This window comes from Molossus molossus, unplaced genomic scaffold (assembly GCF_014108415.1).
Source record: "Molossus molossus isolate mMolMol1 unplaced genomic scaffold, mMolMol1.p scaffold_m16_p_3, whole genome shotgun sequence".
Lineage (NCBI taxonomy): Eukaryota > Metazoa > Chordata > Mammalia > Chiroptera > Molossidae > Molossus > Molossus molossus.
In genome coordinates, this window is record NW_023425366.1 from 79,255,764 (window position 1) to 79,280,978 (window position 25,215).

Below are 25,215 nucleotides of genomic sequence, written 5' to 3' on the forward strand. Positions count from 1 at the left end.
CATGACGTAGCTGATATTTTGATGTGAGAATTAAAATTCAAATGAAGTAATAAATGTATCACCTGCCTTATAATTACTATTATCTGCTCAAATAGATATCATTTTTTTCTGCATTAATAAGCAATTGGGTTTACTGTCATAGAACTGGCACATTTTGCCCAATAATAGAAGCCTGGGAGCATAGGCTGAATCCAGATTAAAAATGGATAAAATGTACATCTTGCTCGGCGCATCAGTGAGCAGGGAAAGTCAGGTGAGCCAATTATTCGACTTTCAGCTCGTGTATTGCCAGAATCCAAATTAATTATGTTTATTTTAAATGTGGGTATGCAGGATGCCCGGGGTACAAGAAATGAATCGCTTAAAATCAATAAGTAGTGTGCTGGCATTTATTAGAACAAAAATTTCCAAGAACAAGCAGAATCTTCTACTTTCTTAGACTAGATGCATTTTGACCTTCGTGGCATAACTTTCAGAAAAATTACTGTTTATCTTGCTGTATTCTTTTCTTCTCTCAATGGTTTTGATCTAGTCCCTAAGCAAATTGGGTTGTTTGTTTCTTCTCTATGATCACTGACACACAGATATTTAAGTCCGTCACTCACCTCTCACTTCCAGTTCTTTCCCTAAAAGCAGTGTGTTTAAAAAAACACTTTATATGCTCAGTATTTGGGAGCCTTGCATCACTGTAGAAAAATACCCATTGTCTGTTGTTGCTGTTGGGTGTAAATGAGGCTGATGTGTTTTGGAAACTACCTGTCCAAAGCTCCTCTAGTTCGACTGATGGATCTGAACAGTGATGTCAATCTTACTTTTTTCTTTGAAAGCGCTCAGAGGCAAAAAAAAAAAATGATTCATTTTTCTAGGTAACCCATGTAGTACAATGCAGTCACCTAAAAGCCACTCGGCATGGGTGCCACATTCTTTATTTAGCTTTGGGCACTCCAAGAAAAGAGATGAATTTGCTTTATGAATTTGGAGTATCTATATTTAGTTTTGTTTTGAATTGATTTCTTTATATATAATATAACCCACTTGCCGACCTAGGTGTGATTCACCTGTCTGACCCAGCAAAGTGCATCAGTAATATGTCCTCAGAGCTACCAGGACCAGGAGAGCCTTCTCCTCTCTGCTTATCCTCCATGAATTGCTGGGCCCTGCAGGATTTCACCAGGCCACCCCCTGGGATTTATTCCATGACCATGGCAGCTTGTTCTAGCTTATGAGTTTGATTTGTAAATAAATTTATTTGGTGAAATGTTGAGATTGATATATATTTTATATGCCTCAAATCTACATCAATCATTACAGTTCAGCTCCTTAGTGTGTATAGGCCAAGAACAGAATGCATACTCATTTTCAGTGCTGCAAATATTATTTTAACCCAATATTTTAAAATAAAATTGGTTGCCAATATATAGCAAACAATATCGTACATTTAAGAAAACATCACCATTTCTGAGTATGTTTTCAAAAATTAGAAGATGTAACAATTTCAAGCCAACCTTCCTGAAAGGCCCTAAGGAGTGTTGCCCCATGTAAAGGGCATATGTTCTTTAGTTCCTGAGTCCTTCTGATCTTATTCTTTCCCTGAAAAAGAGGGTGAGTTTCATTTACCATTTATCATCACACTGACAGTGGTGTTTTCCTTGGAGTCGAGCAATATATCTCTGGGCAATGTCTCTATCAGAGGGGAAACTGAAGAGAGAGACTGAAGAAGCTACTAAAGAAAAATGAGCTGGAGTATTTCTTCGTGGTGGTGAGAGTTTCTGGATGAGTCACCCATCTGCATCAGTGCTCATTCCCTACAGGTATTTCAGTTTGCCATCCCAGGTCTAAACCCTTCTGGATTGGGGAACAGCAGAACTGTCTTCCTGATCCAATGTTTTCTCCACATGAAAGATCATCCGTGCTGCCTGAGATGCTTCCTAACTAAATTGTTTATATCTTGTTGCTGTCTCACAAAGTATCACATTTCCCTTTAACCGCGCTTTCAGAACTTTAATATAAACATTAGAATAAATAGTTGTATAGTTAGAAAATCAGAGACATTACAGAGCAGCTACCTACCCTTAAAATCATCTGCCATCTCACTATATTGGCAATGTTTGCATGAGTTGGTGTTCTTTGTTTGCAAACAATACAAACAAACCCTAGATACTTTAAGAAAAAAGGAATTTGTTGGAAGGATACTGGGTGACACCACAATCAGTGAGAGGATTGAAGAGAACCAGAGCCAACAGGGTAAGAACAGGTACAGCTCAGGGAAGTTAGATGGCAGGAGAGAGCAGCAGTTTCATAAACATGCTGCTGATAACAGGTAATATCTCCAGAAGGTACTTGTGTTTTATTTTTGCTATTCATTAACACAAGACTCAAAGTTCAGATGTCAAGATGGCCTGGAGTGCATGACACGTGTCCCAAGGGATGTCAGTTGATGGACAGTCTAACCAAAACTACAAAAAGCGGAGGACACGTAATTTTGCAAAAAATAAAAAAATTAAAATTCCAGAAGCCTAAGAACGGAAGAAAAAAAATAGTAGCCAAAAATACAGTAAAATCTCACTATAATCTGGCAGATGCCTCCCAGTGTCTTCTAATTCTGCAATGTTTTGGTGAAAAGAAAAATAACAGGGTTCACTGTGTGATTTTGATACAGTCTCTAGATTCTCTTCTATGAATACAAAGCCATGTACTGTTGGCCTGACTCCTTACAAAAATGGTCCAAGGCCTTAGTGTGAATAGAAAGGCTCAGTCTTGGTATTTCAATTCCAGAGAAAAATTTAAGTAATAAATCTCTTGGACTGTGAGCTGAATTAGAAAGTCTACTTAAACTACCATAAAGCAGATAAATAGATCTAAGTGTTAAATTATATTTGCTAGTTTCCCTCTGATATGAATGGCCCTCTTTGCCGTCATCACTCTTGGCTAGGTAAAACCTAATCTACGCTGGTGCCTTAGAATAGAACACTTATTTTTCCTGGGGGATTTGCTCGGATAACTAAGGATACCCCATATTTGTATTTTGATCCGTGTAGCTTCAGCTATCCATAGATTGTCAGAAGCTAAAACGATTGCTTGGCAGAGAGCTGCCTGGGACCATTCAGAGCTCAAGAGATTTACAAATGATATCAGAGGATATCTAAAGCTTGTGAGCTGCAGACCTGCTACAAAGATTTGTTAAAAGCAGAAGAATTATTTATGCTGGAGGGAAGAATTACAATAGGAACACATAGGGATTTGGTCTGATGAATTCAAAACTGAGTTGAATTTAGTATATACTATGAACCCCTATTTCTCAATATAATGCAAAAACCTTTAAAACTGGCAAGCTGGAGATATTCAGTGTGCAGCTTGGGCATGTGAGCAAGAGATCTTTACACTGATTTTCAAATATGTGTGCAGTGGGCTGGGGAATGAGGAGGGAAGATGTGGGAAGAGGGGAATAGGTAAAGCAGGGCCAGCTATCACTGGAAGCAAATGCTCCGAGCTGAACGACAGGAGATGCAAAGGAGAATAGCTACAAGATCACAACAGTGATATGAGTTGTGGGTTGGGTGTTGGACATCCATGTCAATATGCACTTCTTAGAATCAATGGCAAGTGATACATCCCTGATCACTGTATTTACAGCCCGAGTTGCTGTTGCCTGAGTTGCTGTTGCTGAATCTGGGCTTCTCTTTCTGGAAGATGATCCTTCTTTTCAAAATGCCTGATTTCAAGAAAGGGCTTAGGGATAATCTTCTATGTCACTCTCATTCCTCTAGCTGTTGGATATCTTTTAGCCCCTGCTATATATTCTTTCTCTTGTAGGGTTGGGTGGTCTTTAACTTTGAATGATTTTGCTCCCCAATTGTAATTAAGGAATGTGGAATCAGTTCTGGGTGCACATTGCCACCCACAGACGCAGGCATGAAGAGCTCTTTCTGTAGGCTGTGCACGTGAGCAAATCCTGCTCTCGTCCTCTGGCCAAGGTCCTCTCCACAGGGCAAGGACTTAATTGAGCTAAAGGAATGCTCGAGTGAATGCTCTTCCCCAACTATACCATGTTTTAGGTACCAGGAGGCTGGCTCCTGTTGCTGATGTCTGCAACTCTTGGCCTGAGGGGTGGACAAGGGGTGTCTGTTTACAGGGTCATAGATGGAGCATTGACATGTGGGTTAAACTGACAAAACTGCACATGTATCAGGCATCTTGCAGTGTAGGTCAGAGATAGATGGTGAGAAGAGAAGGGGGTGGCTGCCCCACCTGGTGTCATCATGGAACACCATGATAATTTTAAAGTTAACCTTCCAGTTCACTGTGAAGGATAAATTTCAAAGCAAAATAATAGAAGGTATATTTCACAGTTTATTAGCTTAAGTTGTATTATTTAAATATTTATGCATATGGTATATGGGCCTCTAATTGTATCCTCCCTGGTCCTACACAGGTTAGGAATACCAGAGGATCCCATCTAATCATCAGAGAAATGCAAATTAAAGCCACAATAAGGGATCAACTCATACCTGCCAGAATGGCGACCATCAACAAATCAACAAACGACGAGTATCGGTGAGGATATGGAGAAAAGGGGACTCTAGTACACTGTTGGTGGGAATGCTGTCACTATGGAAAACAGTATGGAGTTTTCTCAAAAAAATTAAAAAATAAAACTGCCATTTGACTCAGTGATCCCACTTCTAGGAATATATCCTAAGAATTCTGAAACACCAATCAGAAAGAATATAGGCACTCCTGTGTTCATAGCAGCACTCTTTATAATAGCTAAGATCTGGAAACAGCCCAAGTGCCCACCAGTAGATGAGTGGATAAAAAACTGTGGTACCTATACACAATGGAACACTATGCAGCTGTAAACAAAGGAGTTCTTACCCTTTGAGACAGTGTGGAGGGACCTGGAGAGTATTATGCTAAGCGAAATAAGCCTATCAGAAAATGATAAGTATCATATGATCTTATATATATATGTGGAATCTAATGAACAAAATATACTGACAAATGAAATAGAAGCACAGACATGGAAGCAGGAAACAGACTGACAAATCTCAGAGCGAAGGTGGGATGGAAAGTGGGAAGAGATTAATCAAAGAACTTATATGCATATATGAATAGCCCAAAGACACAGACAAAAGACAGGTGAAGACCTGGGATGGGGGGAGAGGTGGGTGGAGGGGGACAAAGAGGGGAAAATGGGAGACAATACTCTCAAAAATAAAATAATCTTTAAAAATGTACTCACACCACATTCAGTGTACCAAAAAAAAAAAAAAATAGCTCTCAATGTTTTTTTTTTTCCAACAAATTCTCCAGTGTTTTTCCCTAACTCATATTTAATTATGTGACAAAGATAGAAGCTTTTGGCCTTCTGTTTAAAGCAAGTGATTTCTTTTCTTTAGGCAATGTTACAAATATATATCTCATCACTGTCTTCCCTTTCCCTTTTTATAATAATAGCAATAATAATAAATAATAAATAACAATTAATATTTTTTGAGGAATATATGTGTTATTTAAGGACTTTTATGAGTAAAAATTCATTTAATCCTCACATCAAAGTGAGATAGGTACTATTATACTGTATCTTAAGTGAAATGAAGGCATAGAGAGGTTAATTAACTTGTTCAAGTTTGCATAGCTGGAAGGAAGATGAACCAGAAATCAACACCGAGGCAGGCTGGCCTCAGAGTTTACGTTTTGACTTTATCATGGAGCTGTTCTGCTTCTCTCAGAGATATCTGTAGGTGGTCTTCTTACTGGGACATTATATTAGCACCCTTTCTGTGACCTGCCTAGTATACAGAACTTTTCCACCCTGTTCTGCCCCACGGGGTAGGGGCATGAGAAGTACTGTCTCAGGTTCATCCACCCAGCTACCTCTCTTGCAAATGTTGGATGAAAAGGATGTGGAGTTTTCCTACAGGCCTGTGTCCTTCCAGTCTACCCCAGGGCAGTCCCCTGATGCTGCCAGGTCAGAATTTTCATACCCTCCACCCCCAGATGTGTATGTCAGGAAAGAACCCCAGAGAGGACACGGAGACATATGGACTGAACTGTCTTTGGGTCAATATTTCTCTTTTCTACTTTTCACCTTTTCAGGGCTTCAATGGTTTGATGTCTACTTTATTTTTCTATCAATAAGCGACATCCCCTTTCTTTATTTTTCTTGAAGTGATAGTTACCACCCCTCCCCTTTTAAAAATATATTTTTGTAAATTGCAGTTGAATACACATAACCTAATGTGTCATTTTCATCATTTTTAAGTGTTTAATGCAGTAGTGTTGAGTATATTCACATTGTTGTTCAACCAATCTCCAGAACTCTTTTATCTCACAAATCAAAATTTATATGCACATTAAACAATAATTCCCCATTTCCTCCTCTCCCTAGTCCCTGGAAGCTACCATTCTAGTTTCTTTTTCTGCGAATCCAATTACTCTAGATACCTCAATGACGTGGAATCATACAGTATTTGTTCTCAGGACTGGCTTAGTTCAGTTAGCATAATGTCCTCAAGGTTCATCCAAGTGGTAGCATTTGACAGAATTCCTTTCCTTTTCAATGCTGAATATATTCCATTGTATTTATAAACCTCAGTTTACCCACTCACCTGTCCAGGAACACTTGAGTTGCTTCTACCTTTGGACAATTGTGAACGCTGCGGCTGCAAACATGCGTGTTCCACCTTTCCTTTGAGTACCATATGATTTAAATGATGATAAAGGAACACAATAGGTGATGGGGAGAATAAAACCCACAATTGATACTGGTTGAGTCTTTTCAAAATATCATTTATTCCGTTTACGTCTTGTGTCCCATCTCCTTGGCGCTTTGATCTTGCAGCCCTTCAGAACTTTGATCTCAGAGACACAGCGATGAGTTGTCAAACACACGCCCTCAGTTTTCAAGGTTACTGGTGCATACGTGAGGAAGAATGGTATTTGTCAGTTCTTCCCACAGAGGAATATCATTTCAACTTTAAAAACGCAAGTCAACGGAAGAACTAATTGCATTTGATGCTGGAGACATTGTTTTATTCTGCTTCTAAAAGCAGGGAATAATTAGGAATTCAACCCTGAACAATCTTATCTCTTGAAAATATCGTTAAAAGAAAGTCACTGCCAAGTCCAATCAAACCTATTTTCTTTGCCATTGATATGGCAGCTACCAAGTGAATGGGAACCATCGAAACCCCTACACGCACACACTGAGAGCTCCGTTGTGCCCGTTTCTATTTCCACACCTCTGCTTGGCTTGAAGCAATCATGGCCATTGATATGTCGACTATATGCCTTTCCTATTGAGAAGAAAAAAATGAGGCCTGCTGTATCGGTATAATAGTAAAAACAAAGAAGCCAAATTCCGTCTCTTTTTTGAATAGAGGAACAAAAACAAGAAGAGCATCCTTCTGTAGCATATGTATTTTTATTTATAACTCACCTTTCTCCAACAAAATCTTAATACAGCTGAATAAATTTTAAGAAGATTTTGCTGCTTGGTTTTCCTTTATCGAGTTTGTTTCATAAATTTCTGTTCCCATGGAAAGATGCTTAGGTCCATCCTTGCTTTCTACTGTAAGTTATTCAAGGTATTAGATTTAAGTTAAAAATTGTTCAGCTCCTAAATCACTGTTTTATAAATTGTTATGTTCTTATCAAAGTGTGTTAAATTGTTGGTGAGTTAAATATGAGCTTCAAAAGAAAAAAAAATATTACATGTTTTTTTTTTTTTTTATCCTCACCTGAGGATATTTTTCCATTTTTTGTACAGATAGAGTGGGAGGGAGAGAGAGGAAGGGAGAGAGAGAGAGAGAGAAACATCGACGTGAAGGGACACATCGAGTGGCTGCCACCCACACGACCAACCAGGGCCAGGGACAAACTGCAACCAAAGTACGTGCCCTTAGCGGGAACCGAACCCGGGTCTCTCCGGACCGCAGGCCGACGCTCTAACCGCTGAACCAAACCGGCCAGGGCGAATATTACATGTTTTAACATGAGTTTGAAAGCATTACAAATTAGGCTCAAATTTGTGTGTGTGTGTGTGTGTTTGTGTTTCATCATCCTCCATAATAATTTCCCACAGCTCTCAGTTAAAAATATAAACCTACAACCATGGCTCTCATAGTTCTCCCTGATCTGGCCCAAATATACCTCTTTACTGTTGTCTCCTTCCATCTCTCTGCAGTCTACTTTTCTCCAGTCCCATTTCCTTTGAATATACTAAACTCACTCCTATCACATCAGCATAGGCTGGGTTATTCTGTAGTTATATATTAACTCCAAAATCTCAAATCTTAAAACTTAAAGGCTTTGTCTTTTTATATCCATCATTTCTATTAAGAGAGCCCAGTGTGAGAGAGGACTCCATATCTTGAACACTGTCAATTATTTTTCTGAAAGGGGGAAAAGAAGAAACACTATAGGTTTTCAAGCTAACAAGTAAATGCATCCACTCAGAAGGAGAATACAGCATTTCCTTTCACAATTGTTGGCCAGAATTTGCCATATGACCCACCACAATACAACTGGGCCAGAAAGCACAATGCTACTATGTGCCCAGGAGGGAGAAGCAGAAATACTCATCAAAATCATGCCTATTCCAGGCATTTTTCACTTGCTGTCAATGCTGCCTAGGTTGCTCTTCCCCCAGAAAGTCAGATGGCTCACTTTCTCCTCATTCAAATTTTGCAGAAATCCCTATGTCATCCCTGATGACTCTTTAAAACAGACCTTCCCTCAGCACTGTTTTATTTTATCCTTCGTGTATTCCTATCTGAAATTATATCATATTTTATTTGTGACTGATGCACACAGACACACGTTATTATTTTTGATGGATAGATGCTGTATTTTATGTCATGTTCATTGATTCATTGATATCTCCCCAGTGCTGAAAGAGCGTCTGCAACTGAGCAGGCAGTCGATAAAAATTAGCGAAATGAATAAATAAATGCATATACCAGATTGGAGGAGAGTAGTTTAGACTATTCATCTATATCTATATGTTGGAATGTCAGTTTCACATATATGTTGCAAGGAGACAAATTCAGTTTCATATAGCATTGTAATATAGGGAAAATCTAGTTTCTGAAGTTTTATAAAATCATTTGGATCTTCCTCATGAGGCTCCCTCTGCTGGTTATCTTGGGGCAGAGCAAAGATGAGGCTCAGCCTCACACAGTTTAGAAATTATCCAAATCTAGGAAATTAAGGACCATTTAAATGTTAACTTGTTTCTTTGGGATAACTGCTTTGTATTTTAGATGCCTACCCCCCCCCACCCCACTTTCTTTTCTAAGATGGCATTTGAATATCTGATGGAGAGAGGTATGGCCTGTAGAAGGCAGTAGAGGTGAGATTGCTCCTTAAACCTTCCCAGTGTCCTCTGGATCCTCCCTGACCTCTGCAGTAGAATGGATAAAGGCGTGTACATTCTGCGCTAATTTGCCTTGAAGCAGATGAAGTCCTGCCTGGTGATGGGCTTCATATGCTAACACCAGAGACCGGGCTTTCATCTTACCCCTAGGATTGCCTGCGTCATTGGAAATGACTGGATACACCACCTCTCCCTTCAGCTTACCGACGTGCCTGTTCCCCAGTAGTGCAGGAGTTGATGCTACTGACCTGTTGTACTCAGCTTCTTATCTATCTGGATGTTTATAAACAACCCTATCCTTTGAAGTGAGGAGTGAGGGTATCAAGCACCCTTGAATCCATTCCTTCTAACTCCCTTGCTCTCCACTGTGTCTGCCTGGAATAGACTGGGCCTTCTCTTCCTCGGGACCTGCTTCCCTCTCCTCAAGGGCCCAGCCGCGTGACCTAGTGATCATGTTGGAAGATATGTGCTGTGGAAGGAATTCTATTGCGTATGCCCTCTAGTCATTGCTTTCGATTGGGGGGCTTTTGGTCGGGAAGCCAAATGAAAAGTTAGAGCTAGAGATGAATAGGATTCAATATGTTTGCGTAATATCAAAAACATGCCAGTATTTATAATACTTGTAAATAAACTCATTTTCTAAAGGCTTTCGTATGCTCTCAAAAATAATTTTTATGTAAGAAAAAAATATAACAGACTCTGTTAATGTACCTGAAATCAGGTAATCTGTGAAGGGCATTGTCTTTTTTAGATCCATTCTTGCTTTATGTTGTAAATTACAGGATGATTCTTTGTTCTCCCAGCATTTTTCCCACCCCTATCCCGACTCCAGTGTTATAAAGGCTGGCTTTAATGTCAGTTACAATGGGGCTAAACTACATTTTATTTTGCATGTGTTAGGTATGATAGGCAAGACATTGAATTTATAATAGAAATGTACATCCACAGCACAACAGTGCATGATACGAAGGCACATTCACTTTGCTGAGAAATGAACAAGTTTCTCTAAAAATGAGCTTTTTATTTTCATAGAAAGATCTTAAGCCCTTTTAATATCATTCATTTACCCATTCATTCACTCACTCTAGGATGCATGGTGAGAGCTTGCGATGGACTGCACACTGCTGTAAGGTCGGAGCTGCGCATAAATGAGCAAAATTACATCTTTGCTCTTAAGAAGTTTATTTTCATTCTCTTCCTCATCTTTGTGTCCGTTCCCATTTTCAATCTCAATGAAACCTGCTAACATCACTGCAGACTCACTGTAACACATTGCCTAAGAACTCAGGCCTGCAAGTCAGGTAAGTCAGGTTTAAAAAGGCCCATACACTAGCTGTGAAACTTTAAACAAGTGAATTGACCTCTTTAAGCCTTAGTTTCTTATCTATAAGAAGATGAGACTAATCCATATGCCCAGAGTTGTGAAAAATTATTACATGAGAAGTATCGATACAGCATTTAACCCATAGTATGGCATAAGGATTCAATACATGTGGCTTTTATCATCATCATCATCCCCAAGTCTACTTGCCTGCCTAACTGTTCTTCTTCCTTAAAACCATGGCCATGCTATTCATTTATCTAGAGTGTTTTTAAAGAAGCGAGTGAACAGGAAATGCCAGATCTAGAGTCATCATAGGGACAGGTAAGGAAACACAAGACAGTCTTTGTAAATCTGCATTTTAACACCTACTTCACTTCCCAAATGCTGTTTTGCCATCCCTGAAGGGACAGATAAGTCTGCCTCTACACCCTAGACATTAATATTCCATTTTACTTTCCATAGGTGTGTTTTAAATAAAGCCATCAGTGTTCTTGTAGGCCGGGTGGTGCTGAGGATGCCCTGCATTACTTGATATAGAAGTGGTACAAACATACGAATGAGAGCTCGGAAGGCTGAGCTACAATCCAGTTTTAGATGAGCTCTCAGGTCTGACTTTGAATTATTTGGAGCTTATTTCTAGCTCCAACGATTACCAAAATCCTCTTTAAAAATGGATTTTTTTCAAGGATCAAAACTCTCTGGTTGACAAAATGCAACACACCAATGAAACAGTCAAGGAAGAGTCCAAAAAACAAAACAAGTCTTTTCTTTTTTCATTGAACAACTGCAAAAGACACAGAAAGGACACAGCCGAAACTTGTTCCCGTTGGCCACATACACTTCTGCTTCCCGTACGCAACATATTCTTTCCAAACCACCATATTCATAACTGTACGTAGAATGGGGATCAATACAGAGTAGATTCTTATTATTTGCTCCTCAATGATTACCAAAAGAAACCATGATTTCACATACATTTCATGAATGGTCAGAAAGTTAAGAATTTTAACTTTTCAAGTCCTTTGAGAGCTCATCTAAAACTGGGGTGGGGGGATGGGGAGGAAGGTGTCAATGGGGTAAAAAAGGGGAAACATCTGTAACAAAAATTAAATTAAAAATAGCCTGTAGCAAAAATAAATAAATAAATAAAAAATAAAACTGCACTATCAAAGCAATTTTATATAGTTGCATTTTTACTTTCATATTGTAAGTGTATATTCACAAATGGTATTACATACTTACACAGAGCTAGCCTCAGAATGGTATCATGTTTCAAAGGCAGAACTCCAAGCTGGGGCCCTGGTAATATTATGGATTCCTACTATTTCGCCAAATCTCTGAGGGAGTGTAGTGCAGTGTCTAAGAGCCCACAGACCTTCAGCCTTTACTTAAAGGACATCTTAGCACATTATTTAACTTTTAAAAGCCTCTATTTCCTCCAGATTCAAGGGAAATACTTTTACCTACTTCATAGTTTTATTGTATTGCATGAGCTAATGAATATCTCATGTGAGCTAGGTGAACTCTAAGTACTCAGTTTTCTCACCTGTGAAATGAGAACATTAGATGTTTAATCCTAAGGTCTCTTCAAAAACTAGCATATTATGAGCTATTTCATGTCTCTTATCATCTCCCTATTTTCACAAGTTAGCGCTCTGTGTTGGTTCCAAGGTTTGCGATTGGCTTTCAAAGGACTTCAAACATTTATTATTTGGTCCATTAAAGAATAACTGAGTTTTGGGCTTCTTTTCACCCTCTTCCTAAATCAGGTATGGGGAATGAGTGACGGTTTTTATCTTAGTTCAAAGTCAGTCTCTCAGTATTATATTTCTATTGCCCTGGCTTTCAGTTGAATTGGGCCTATAAGGAAGCTACCTGTGGTTAATTGGCCTGAGAATATAGCATCTATTCAAACATTTATTCCAATGAAATAAAGTTATGAATGTCCTTAAAAAGAAACTTGAGAGTAAATACAGATATTCAAGCATCACTTGGTTTCCAATAGTCTATGTATAAAACAGTTGTACTGGTGATTCTGAAATGCTTAACCTCTACCTTGTTTATTAATTCGTAAAACAGAATCTACCTTTTCCAAAATAGAGTCATCTTGGAAAATTTCACTAGAAAGTTGAATATCATAAGCATCTTTCAACTAAAAAAATGCTTTGGAAATGCATTTCTTTTTCCTTTTGGCTTTCCAATGAAGCAGGAATAAAAAATAACAAGGTGCTAGGTATTATGTAAATAGGTCCCTTAGCTAGAAGGATTAGAGGGAAGTAAGCTTGAATAACATGAAAGCCAAATTATCCTTGAAATCTATGTCACTGTGAAAAATGCATGTAGTTCAAAAGTAACCACATCATCAACAGAATTTGCCCAACTATATAAACACATAAATTTATGTTATAGAAGATGATAATTTAAAGTGAGTTTTGCTCCAAGTTTCCAAACACATCCACAGATCAGAGAAAATAGCTGGAATTAGTACAAGGAGCCTTACAAATACTTTTAAGTGGCAAGCATAAGGCTGTGCGGTGGTGTGGGCTGAATGTCCTTCTAGACCTGTCTTTTCCTTGTGGGCACTGGCACAGCAGGAGTCATGACTCCCTCTTTGTCTTTAGCCCACAGGGCTGGGGGAGAGATAAATATCATCATGGATAAGACAAACAGCCTGCTCCTGTTCACGTTCCCACTTCAGCACGTGGAGATGTGAGGAGGAATGTAGAGGCTTCATGAGACCTGTGGTGATTTTAACTGAGAATCACTAGCTAACCAAAAGTGACACCCTAATGTGTGAGCAGTTTACCAATCCATCACCAAGAGGTTAACTATGAAATTTGGAGGTCAAGTTCAGTGAAACTATAGAATCCTTCTCAACCAGGAGAGATTGCGCTCCAGGGGACTTTTGGTTGGGGAGGGGTGTAGAGGACCTGCTGCCTCTTGTGGGTAGAGACCGAAGAGGCTGCCAAACAGCTGAAAATACAGAGAGGCCCCTGCACATTAACTAATCATCCGGCTCAAAATGTCAAAATTGCCCCTGTTGGAAAACCCTGCTGTGGACTCTGAGGCACAGACATAGTGGAATGGGAGGAAGGAACTGTATTAACTACTTATACATTGTAACTGTCTTTGGATTTATTGATATGAAAAAATTTAAAGTGAGAAAGGTCACTCCAAATCAACTAGTAGACAGAGGGGGTTTTTATTGGTGAGTAGAAGAATTAATTGCTTCAATTATAATTGCTAAATATTGCTATAGAGTTACTTGTTGCTGTGAACTTATTGTCTCAGACTCTGCAGGACCCTTCCCCCCAAACACCACTCACTGACATCCACAGTGAAGATATTTGTTTTGCCTATTTTTTCCTTGAACTTCTCTTTGTCATGCCTCACAAACCTTTGTGAAACTTTTGATTTCTCTCTTTTAAATTGCACTAGAAGAAATGATTGCTGTTATGTTTCTGTTACTCATAATTTATCATTTATCTTTTCTCCTTTTTATCCTTAATATATATCTTTTAATTTCCAATACCCTAGTGAAACTAGCTAAAATCTCTATGAATATTTTCTTCCAAATAAGGTAAAGGTCTATGATGTAGTTTGTGCAGAAAAGAAGTTGCTTTGGTGGATGCTAAGAGAAGTCTATAGAGAATTGGTAACACATGGATGTAGGAAGAACTAGGTTTGTCCTTTAAAATAAAAGTAAACAGTCTAAAGTAGCATAGAAACAGGGTTTAGATAGAGAGGCAGTTAGACCTGAGACAACGTAACACTTCCTAGTAGGAGAGGCATTTACAGATGAATAAGAGCTGCAGAGGGTAAACACACATGGAGTATCTTTCTCCTTCCCCCTCTAATCCACTTCACATGGGAAGCCGGGAAAATAAATAACTGAGGCAGAGGAAACACAAGCTGAACGAGAGTACTGCAACGAATCTATCTGCTGCCCAACTCAGCCTGAGCCTCACAGAAACCTTTGTACATTTTGAGGCAAAATTAATATTAAGAGAACATTACAAAGAGTTCCATTTGAGTTTGTGTTAAGTAATATTGGAAGAATTAAATGTTAATTATGTTAACCTCTGTTATAAAGACAAATTATAGTAAACGTTTCTTTTTAAGCCATTTACATGAACTTAAAAGGTCATGATGTTTTCTTCCAAGCCTTTTTTTATTTTTTTTTCTGCCTCAGGAAAACTTTCAGAAAAGAGGGCCTAAAATGCAGGAGAAAAAATAAGAAATTAACTTTTATTGCTTAGCCTAATATGTTCTAGGCACTGAGCTTCACGTTTTCTCTGCAGTTATTTAACCAGTGTCCTCTAGCGGCAAAGCCAGCCTCCTTGTCTCTGCATTGGAGAAAGAGTTCCAGGCTGGGGAGAAGAAACTTTATTCTTCTGGTTTTCTCGCTCTCCCTGGCAGCATGGTTTCTGCAATAGCCAGTTTGTCCCAGTTTATTTTCTTTTCTTTTTCTGGGATCTCCAAACAGCCTTATGGTGCTTGGTCGGAGGTACCAGCTGGCCAGTGCTTCCCACTCAGAGGGCTGGTACCCCCTCCACACTTCTTGATGCTAATACTCAAACCCTTTTCTCTCCGATCTCCTGTTCCTAGAGATCATGGCAATTAGGATTTCTACCTTATGTATTTCATCTTCACTTGCTCAGTTCTCTAACACCTTTTAAAACAATTCATAACATGCACTTCTTTGTTAAAATGACTGACATGTTTCCGATTTTCTGATTAGCCTCTGAAAATACCACTACTTATACACATTGTACCCATTGTATAAATGAGTAAACTGAGGCTCAGATGGGTTCAGTAACTTGCCCAAGGTTTCCTAGCTAGCAGGAGGCATAAGTAGAATGTAGACACAGTTCTATAAGTCCAGTCTTTGCTAATATTCCAGGACATAGGACGAAAATACAAAAGATGTGTCAAATTTTTAAAAAACCTAAAACACCAATCAGAAAGAATATGTGTACCCTTATGTTCATAGCAGCACTATTTACAATTGCTAAGATCTGGAAACAGCCCAAGTGCCCATCAGCAGATGAATGGATAAAAAAGCTGTGGTACATGTACGTAATGGAATACTATGCAGCTATAAGAAAGAAAGATTTCTTATCCTTTGAGATGACATGGAGGGACCTGGAGAGTATTATGCTAACTGAAATAAGCCTATCAGAGAAAGACAAATACCACATGATCTCACTTATTTGTGGAATACAATAAACAAAATAAGCTGACGAATAAAATAGACCCAGAGACACAGAAAGGAGTATAGTTCAGACTCACAGAACTCAGAGAAGGGGGGTTGGGGGGATAAATGAGATAAACCAAAGAACTTATACGCATGTTTGCTTAACCAATGGACATAGACAACAGTGCTGGGGCGGGGTGGGCAGCGGGATGGGGAGGAGGGTGTCTATGGGAGAAAAAGGGGAAACATTTGTAACAAATATAAATTAATAAAAATAGAAAAAAGAAGTAAAAATAAATTAAAGAATAATTTTAGAGAATAATTTAAGAATAAAGTTATTATCTATTTATAGATAATCAGAATCCTTATACCTTTATATATATTTTCAATATGAGGATTCTTTATATATACACATGTTTATATGCTATATGCATTTTGTAGTCTTCCTTCCAAATCTCCACTACTGTGAAAAAAAAAAAAAGATTATTAAAAAAAAGAGACATAAATCTAAAAAGGGGTAATAATAGCCCACTGAAAATACTATGAAAAATGCAGAAGTTAGAAAGCAGGTGAACATGTGGGAGGAGATTACACAGAACAGGGAAATAAATAACCTAAGACTGCTTTGGGAAGGCCATAAAGCAGACTAGTTCCTGCCTCAGAACATCAGAGAAATTAAAAAAACTGGAGGTACCAGGTTTCTGAAAGATGGTTCTGAAACAGCAGGATTGTTGAAGTTCTTTGACGTCCGGAGACCTTTCCCCACAAATTACAGCCCAGTGTTTCCATTTTTCTACAACCAAACAGAAAGATTATGTCTTAAAAGGGCAGCCAGGGTTTGGTAAGGCCAATCTCGGGGCCTTTAGGAGAGAGTAGTGTGGATGGAAGGGTGGTGAAAATTGAAACCTGCATGGTTAGAAGTGAGTGAATAGTTGACGGAGAAAAATTTTGAAAGGGATGGGATTCAGAGAGAAGAGGCTGCGGGCATAAGTAGAATGTGGGAGGAGAGATGTTTTTTCACATGTGAAGAAAGAAAGTATTGATGAAGGTATTTGGACAGGTACATTGGGAGACACTATTTCTGAGAACTTGCATATTGGGGAGACGAGGAATCAAAATAGGAGGATCCCCCCACCTCACATTCCTACTATATATTATTATTATTATCTTAAATAACAAATGATACTTTAGATTCACATAACACAGGTCAAAACTTGTGGTCCATGTGTCAAATTTAAATAAAAAGTGGGAGTTTTTTTTTTAGTTGTTTGCCCACATTTTGAAATTTTGCAATTTCTATTTGAAAAATAACATTTGAGGTGTTCTTAAAAGACTGGATGATCCTACAATACTGGACATAATGCAGAGTACAGCTGAGTGGTGGGAACTTTCTTAGGGTAGTAGGTTTTCCGTAGCCCTTGTCATTAATTTATGTTACCCTCCTGACCTGGTAGTCATTTGAGTTTGCATCTCTGATAAAGTACCTGTCTCTTGAGTATCACCAAGTCACCTATGCAAAATTAAAGTGTGGTTATTATCTATATTTTTCAGAAAAAGAGTGTAAGGTATCACAGGAAACCACCCCACTACCTTTACCTGTAGGTTGAGAAAATCAGGAAAGTGAACAGGCATTTTAAAAATGACTCCTGATTAGAAAACCAATAAGTGCCAAATCCATTCTCGTAAACTCATCTGACTAAGTAAAACCACTGTCTCAAGAGTCTTCTCTGGTATATGTTAACGATCGACGCATTCCAAGATGACTGGCCCATCCAGCTTTGTTTATAAACAGTAATTTATCAAATTCCACCTTCTGACGTATGGTTTGATTTGGCACAGATTGACTATGAAATACAATTTCAAGCAGGTCCCGTACTTTTTTTATTTGAATAATAATTACTATAGGAGTAACACTTCATGTACATTCTGTTTTTACGAATTAATTCTTGTATGTAGCTCATTAAAAATTTTGGATCTCACTAAAAATTTGTGATTCATTTTTATCTAACTGTCCAATGAATATCAATACTCTAAGAATCATTGATGAAGTATGCTGTATGATCACAAGAGTCAATTAGGAAAAGTCTAGCTGTATTCTTGAAAATGCTTAATTGGTGAAATCACTTCCCTCAAATATGACTAAAAGCCAACTATTAATTGAGGACTAAGATATCAATCACTATTACAGAGCCTGTACCAGGATAACACCCCTTTCCAAGAGATAGCTTCCAGTTAATTAGAACTTTTCCCTAACATGTAGCTATCATGATCTATTTTATGCAATGAATTTCTGGCATATGGGACTCAATTTTGGGGAGGTCGTTTTCTTTTCTACGGAAATGTCTTCAGGCCTAGGAGGAAGTTCATAAGGTTTGGTATGCTTGTGTAGTTTCTCTTCTCTTTTCTTCATAATCTCCTTGAAGTGCTTTTTTTCCTCTAACTCTTTGTCTGCACGTTCTTCGGCCTCAAATATTGCATCTTTTTTCTGTCGGTTCTTTTGCTCTTTCTGCCACTGTTTCAGAGAAAAGGTGTCATTTACATATAATTTTGCATGAAAAAATAATTTTAACTTCTCAAAATGCAAATTCTTATGTTCAATTATCCTCTTAGTTTTTCTCGCCGACATTCTTCAGGAACTTATACTCTACCACACTGAAAAAATATATAAGCTATCTATCTATCCGAAAGTGTACCATTCCCACAGAACAAACAAACAAAATTCCGTCTTAACATTTTTAACCATAATAGATCATTCAAAAGAAGAGATCATAGGGTTATGTTTCTATATACTAAATGAATATCCTTTCTTCATCAGTATTGGTACTTTACGAGAGTATGGAATCATAAAATAAAAAATTAAGCCAAAGCAAAACAAAAAGAAAAACCAAATTCAAGTGAAAGGCAGAAATTGTGATACTAAGTTAAGAAAATGAAATTAATCAGATGATAAATGCTGATTTTACAGCAGACTATTAAAAATAACTAAGAGATTCATTGCAATTGAGGATGTTAATTCATAACAGCATATCAAGGTCAAGGTTCCTAGAAATAAGATGTTGGAAGTAACAGTGGCCTTGCAACCAAGCATCATCAGAAGGACATTTCCACTCCCCTCTAATATCTTTCATGAAAGAAAGGGTGAAAAGAGGAGGAAAACACTCTTTAGACTGGGTGAACAGTACAAGGTAGAAAGACCCCCTAACATGAAATGTTGAAAATTTCTGTAAATACTAATTGCATTGCTTGTTTTGTCATTTCCTGTTCATGCATATATACAAGCAACCAGACTGGGCTTAATTACCTACCAATTAACTTAAAAATTACTATATACTAGTGCTGTGAATTATAACTGATATGAATAAGTAGGACCACACCACAGAATCCATAACACATCACTCAGCCTTCCAAAGGTAATGGAATTTTTTAAAATGTCAATATACTCAGAGTAAATATTTTTTAAAGCATAATAAAATCATATCTAACTTTTGAATTAAAATTAAAATGTAAAGACATAAGAAATCCAAAGATTACATGAACTTATCTTGAGGCTGTTTCTACACACCATTATTACTCATATAATTTCATTTCTCAGAAACCACTTTTGTATGAAATACCCAGAAAATTGAGGCAAAATATCCTGAACATTCAAGCACAGGCTGAAATCCATGGTTTGGTTTAGTCTACACATTCTGTAATATTTCTGTGTCATAATTTTTTTCTCATATAATAAACTAAATAGTAATATTGTTTCACAAAACTACCATTTTTATGTTATAGCACAAAAGTAGTAGTTGGTGAAATGAGACAGTATCTATAAGCAAAGATAATTAAGCTGTTTATAGGAGAGATGTCAATGTACCTCATGACCTTGATCTTTACATTGTGAAAAATTGACAGAGGATTAATTTTAAAGAACTCTCAGTAAAATAGAATGCTTGGGTTTCCCAAACAGCATGTATAAAAACAAGAATGTAGAATATCACTAATGTCTAGGAGGCTGGTCTTCCTCTTTTGCCTCCTTGTTAGACTTGCCAAGTCTGGACTTCAGCATAACATTATAATCTTTCATTTCGTTAGCCCAGAAAAAAGTACACTTTTCTTTCACATCTTTGTCTCTGTTGACCTTGACAAATTCTCTTTGGATAAACCATTGTCTTGTCTGTTCTTTTACCTGCCAATATTATCATTGATGTGGCAGCTAGGAGGAGGCAGGTTTGCTTCAAACTGATGAGAATAGAAGCACCATTTACTGCTTTTTTTCAAACAGTTCACTCAGGGATTCAGTCGTCATGCTATAGAATACCAGTAGTATCTTATGTCTGCTGAACAATTAGGTGTCTGCCCTATTCCATGCTTACTACGGCCACTCAGTAAAATTCACGGACTTGGCAGGACAATTAAACCTGTAGCTGTATTTTTGTTTCTCATCAATCCTACAGATTCCACCTACCCATCCCCATTTCCATTCAGGTTAGGGTTTATTATAAGCCAGGAAATTGAGCAATGAAGGAAAATTGAAAAGAAAAGTAGATCTGGAGTCCAAAGATTTGGATCTGTGTGCACACCCAGTCATTTCCTAGCTTTAAAACCTTGGGCAAATAACTGAAATGTGCACTACCGTTCTTGTTGGTAAATATTTCATGGGGTTGTTGTGAGGATTAAAGTAAATAATGTAAGGGCATTTTGTAAAGTGTAAAATATTACACACAAAGCATTACTGCTATAGTTATCTGAAAGGAAATGGCATATGCATAAATACTTTGTTAAATGTGCTATTCCAAGAAGTTTCCATTAAACCTTCCCAAATCCAGACTCTGTAGTTTGTACTACTATTTGATTAGGCTAGCCACATATCAAACAATTTGGATCCTATCAATTATCCAACTTATTTTCAAAAAGGATTCTTTTACCCTTCTATAGCTACACTCGAAACAGATTCATGATGGTGGTTACTTACATAACGCTTATACCTTTGAAAGAGGAAAAAAATGATAGTTTTTAGGATCCACTTCCTAGCCTTCTCTTTCTAGTCTTCTCTCTATCATTCAGAATAATTTTCTCTGTCTCTTCAACTAGCCCTAGGCAAATGACCTTAATCACAAACTGATTAAAGTCTTTCTAATCTTTCAAGGGTAAAGAACAGACCCTGAAAACTGAGTCAAAATATTTTTTTCTGTTATTAAAAATACACATTATATATGTGTACATACATATTGACAATTTGCTATGTCTTGTAATATATTCTAGATAATTCAGTTGAGTGACTGGTTATATATAGATGCTGTAATTTATGAACAATTAGGAATTTTTTATCATACCCTGTACATGTGATATATTGGTTTAGCAAAACCTTCATTATAGAATAAAAGTACAATACTACAGCTCTCATTTTGTGTTTCCAGGGTATCATTCTGTTTCCAAATCTTAATACTAGTAACTAATGCTACAGTAGTTTAAATATTAGCTATATGATAAATTAAAATTCAGTGGGATCAGTAAATGAAATAATCCCTTATTATTTCTCAAAAGATCATTAATTAAATAGAGTACAAAAATAATCATGGGGGAGAAATCTAAAGATTTCACACAAAAAAACTACTAGAATTGATAAATGAATTCAATAAAGTAATAAGATATAAAATAAATATCCAGAAATTAGTTGCATTTTTAAACACCAATAATGAACTATCAGAAAGGGAAACTAAGAAAACAATCCCATTTACAACTGCATAAAAAAAAATTCATAGGAATAAATTTAACCAAGGATGTAAAAGACCTGTACTCAGAAAATTATGACATTGAAGAATGAAATTGAAGAAGATACAAATAAGTGGAAGCATATCTTGTGTCCATGGATAGGAAGAATTAACATCATTAAAATGTCCATACTACCCAAAACAATCTATAGATTCAATACAATTCTTATCAAAATATCAATGACATATTTCACAGAACTAGAACAAATATTTCAAAACTTTATATAGAACCACAAAAGACTGAATAGCCACAGAAATCTTAAGAAAAAAAGAACAAAGTTGAAGGAATCGTGCTACCTGTTAGGAAACTATACTATAAGGCCATAGTAATCAAAACAGCATGGTACTGGCATAAAAACAGACATATAGATCAGTGGAACAGAAAAGAAAGCTGAGAAATAAACCATGCCTTTATGGTCAATTACTATTTGACACAGGAGGCAAGAACATACAGTGTGGTAAAGATAGACTATTCAACAAATGGTGTAAACCCTACTCCTAGAAAGAAGCAGTCATAAAATGATTTGGCAAGAAATCATCAACTAAGTATAGCTCAGTGGATTAAAGTATCTTAAGTGACTAGGCTTGTATTGTCACAGCTTGTTGAATTTATGCCATGAACAAAATGATTAAAGTCTTCCTAATATTTCAAGGGTAGAATAGTCACTGAAAATTGAGTAAAAAGATTTTTGTTCCATTATTAAAACTACACTAGAGAAGAAACCAGTGTTCAGTGTTTAATATCAGATTCTTGTTTAAAAAAAAAAAACAGTATGAATTCAGGAAACAGGGTAAGACTAATATTTTAAAATAACAGGGGCTAAATTTTCTGTAGCTTGATGAAGGAACTGATATGTATAGATAGTACAGTAAGACAAAATTAAGTTTAGCAATGCTCAATCGTTGCTCTACTTTTAAATACCACATGTTAATATTAAAGTCTCAGAACTACATATTCTAATTCAAAATACCATTAAAGAAACAAAGCTTCACGTTGATTTAAGAAAGTCAGTCTTACATGATGGTTAATGATTCTTGCCAATTCTTCATCTGCCTTGGTGAGGAAATCTGGATATGGAAACATGAGGAGTTCTGCAACAGAAGGATGTTCCCTTCAAAAGAGCATAAGAACAGATCCAATATTAGGTATAGCTATTCCTCCACCCAGGAATATGTAGCTTTGAAGTCATATCCATTATTAAGCATTTTGATTCTACATTATTAAACATCAACTACTACTCTGAATAGACTACTATATATATTAGATTTTAGTTTTGGAAAGCCATTTGGAGTTATTAAAACTGACATTTTGGAGAGTAGTGCATGACATACAGATTAATAAGAAGAAAATAAAAAGAGGGCAATCTTCTCCTAGGAGATGTCAATACTATAGCTGGTCAGTAGCAAACGAGATATAAGGATATGAAGGGCGTAAAGAAGGTTGAAGTCAACTGTGCTCAATGGGAAGATAAAAGTGTACATTGCCACACATAACCCCATGACCTTGGAAATTGTGGTGTAAGTCTAAGCCTAAGAATTGTATCTAAGATAAACTAAATAAACAAAAAACAGAAAAGTGATGTGACTTCAATATTACTCCTGGCTCCTTGTATTACTAAGATTAGAACTGGAGCAGTCAGCTTAGCAACAGCTCAGTGAAAGTGTTGGCAGCGAGAAGTGGGCACTAAACTATGGGAGATTTCATGTTAAACTGTTCACATAATAATTATTAAAGTTATTATGAAGTAATTATTGTGAGTCTAGAAATAGGTAAAGCAACAAAATAGTGGTAGAGGATATGGTTTTGAAAGAGAGAAAGCAGGTTTAAAGGAAAAACTCTTTGGTTGGTGGAAAATTTCCAAATTCAAAAAAGTCTGATAAATTTTTCAAGTTGCTGTTTAGATAGAACTCTATATTTTTGATACCCTGAGCTTCCTTCATATCACCAGGTCCTCATGCTTTATGCTGTACTAAATGCTTCTCAAATCTTTCCTTTATCTTCATCTGAATCATCATTTCCCTAATTTAAACCATCATTTCTTACCTGGACTTAGGCCTCTTTATTGGAATCTCTGCATCCACCATGAAAACCCGCTCCTTCCCCTCTATCTCTGCTACAGGGCTGGTTAAAGTGTACTTATCCTTCTATTCTCAGTTCAAGCCCACTACCATAGCTCTCAATCCACCATGACCATTTTCTTAATCATATTTATCTCAGTTGTAACTTTACATTTATCTGTGTGCCTGTGTGAATTTTATGTTTCCTGGTTAGAACATAAATTACATGATAAGTAATATTATTGTCTTGTCAGTGCCCAAAATAGTAACATTAGACATTCAATGAATGATTTTTGTATGTTTAGTGAACTATGGAATAAAATAATGAAAGGTCATCAGGAAGAGTCTACTACAAAACACTTATGTCAGTAGAGCAATGTCCAGTATAGCAAGAGAATAAAAATCTTAGGAGTCAAGTCACAGAGTAAAGGTAATAGCAGTTCAATTCAAGAAGCTGGTGACCAAAGAAAATATACTGAGACCTCTCTCAGCTCATAAGATTCAGAAATATTGTGGGGCAGAAGAGCAATGAGCTTCCCACTGCATGTAGAATAGGGACTCTAGCCATTCCATTAAGATATTAAAGGAAAATATGATTCTAGAATGCTGGGGAATTCTGGGACATCTGGGCCCAACACAGATTAACTATATTTATTTAACAAAATTTGAATGCTTCTGATATTCAAAGAATGTGCTAAATGCTGTGAAAAAGGAATAAGACAGAATATTAAAATATTTAATGATTAACAGTATTTAAGCAACTTGCCTCAAATTTATTCTTGAATTATAAAAGTTTAAATTAAAGAGATTCATAACATTATATTAGAAAACCTCTAAAAATCAAAGATTAGATGGGTATGCTTGTGCATCTGTGATTTCCAGTTATTTTACTTGTATAGTTTGTACTAGAAACAAAAGATTCTAAGTAACTATAACACAAGATAACCTGAAGCATAAAAAAGATAGTCAATGATATAAACCAAAAAATATAGTAAAATGGTTAAGCATATGGTCTCTGTACTCAGCTCTTGAAGCAAATTTTAGTTCTGCTACCTAGTATTATTTAATCCCTCTGTTCCTCCGTGTTTTTCATTTTTAATATAAAAATAGTAACAGCTTAGTTTTATTTTTATAAATATTAAAAGAAATAAAACATAAAGCATGTTTGATGAAACAAATATTGAATAAGTTTTAGCTGTATTATTCTTATCACCATCATTATCAAAAGAATTCAGAGGGAGAAGCCATGGCAAAACAGAGACAATACAAGTTCTTCTTTAAGGTCTTCTGACCTGGATGCGGTTTATTTCTTTTTCTTTTCTAATTGCTTTGGCTAGGACTTCCTGTACTATAATGAATACAAGTGGCAACAACAGACAAATTTGTCTTGTTTGTAATATTAGAGAAAAAGCCTACCAACATTTTACCATTGAGTATGTTAACTGTGGGTTTGTCACTTATAACTTGAATTAGGTTGAGGTACATTTCTATGATAGCCAAT

The 25,215-nt window shown here is 36.8% G+C and overlaps 1 protein-coding gene across 1 annotated transcript in view; it reads right to left on the reverse strand.

Annotated features, from left to right (window-relative positions):
• Positions 1–18,175: 18,175 nt before the first annotated feature.
• The window catches only part of TMEM232 (transmembrane protein 232), a gene marked incomplete at its 5' end in the record, with an annotated part of 164,059 nt that continues 157,019 nt past the window's right edge, over positions 18,176–25,215 (reverse strand). Inside the window, 2 exons of the mRNA XM_036279698.1 lie at positions 18,176–18,412; positions 22,675–22,768. Coding sequence (XP_036135591.1) covers positions 18,176–18,412; positions 22,675–22,768 — 331 coding nt within the window. The remainder of the gene's footprint in view (positions 18,413–22,674; positions 22,769–25,215) is intronic.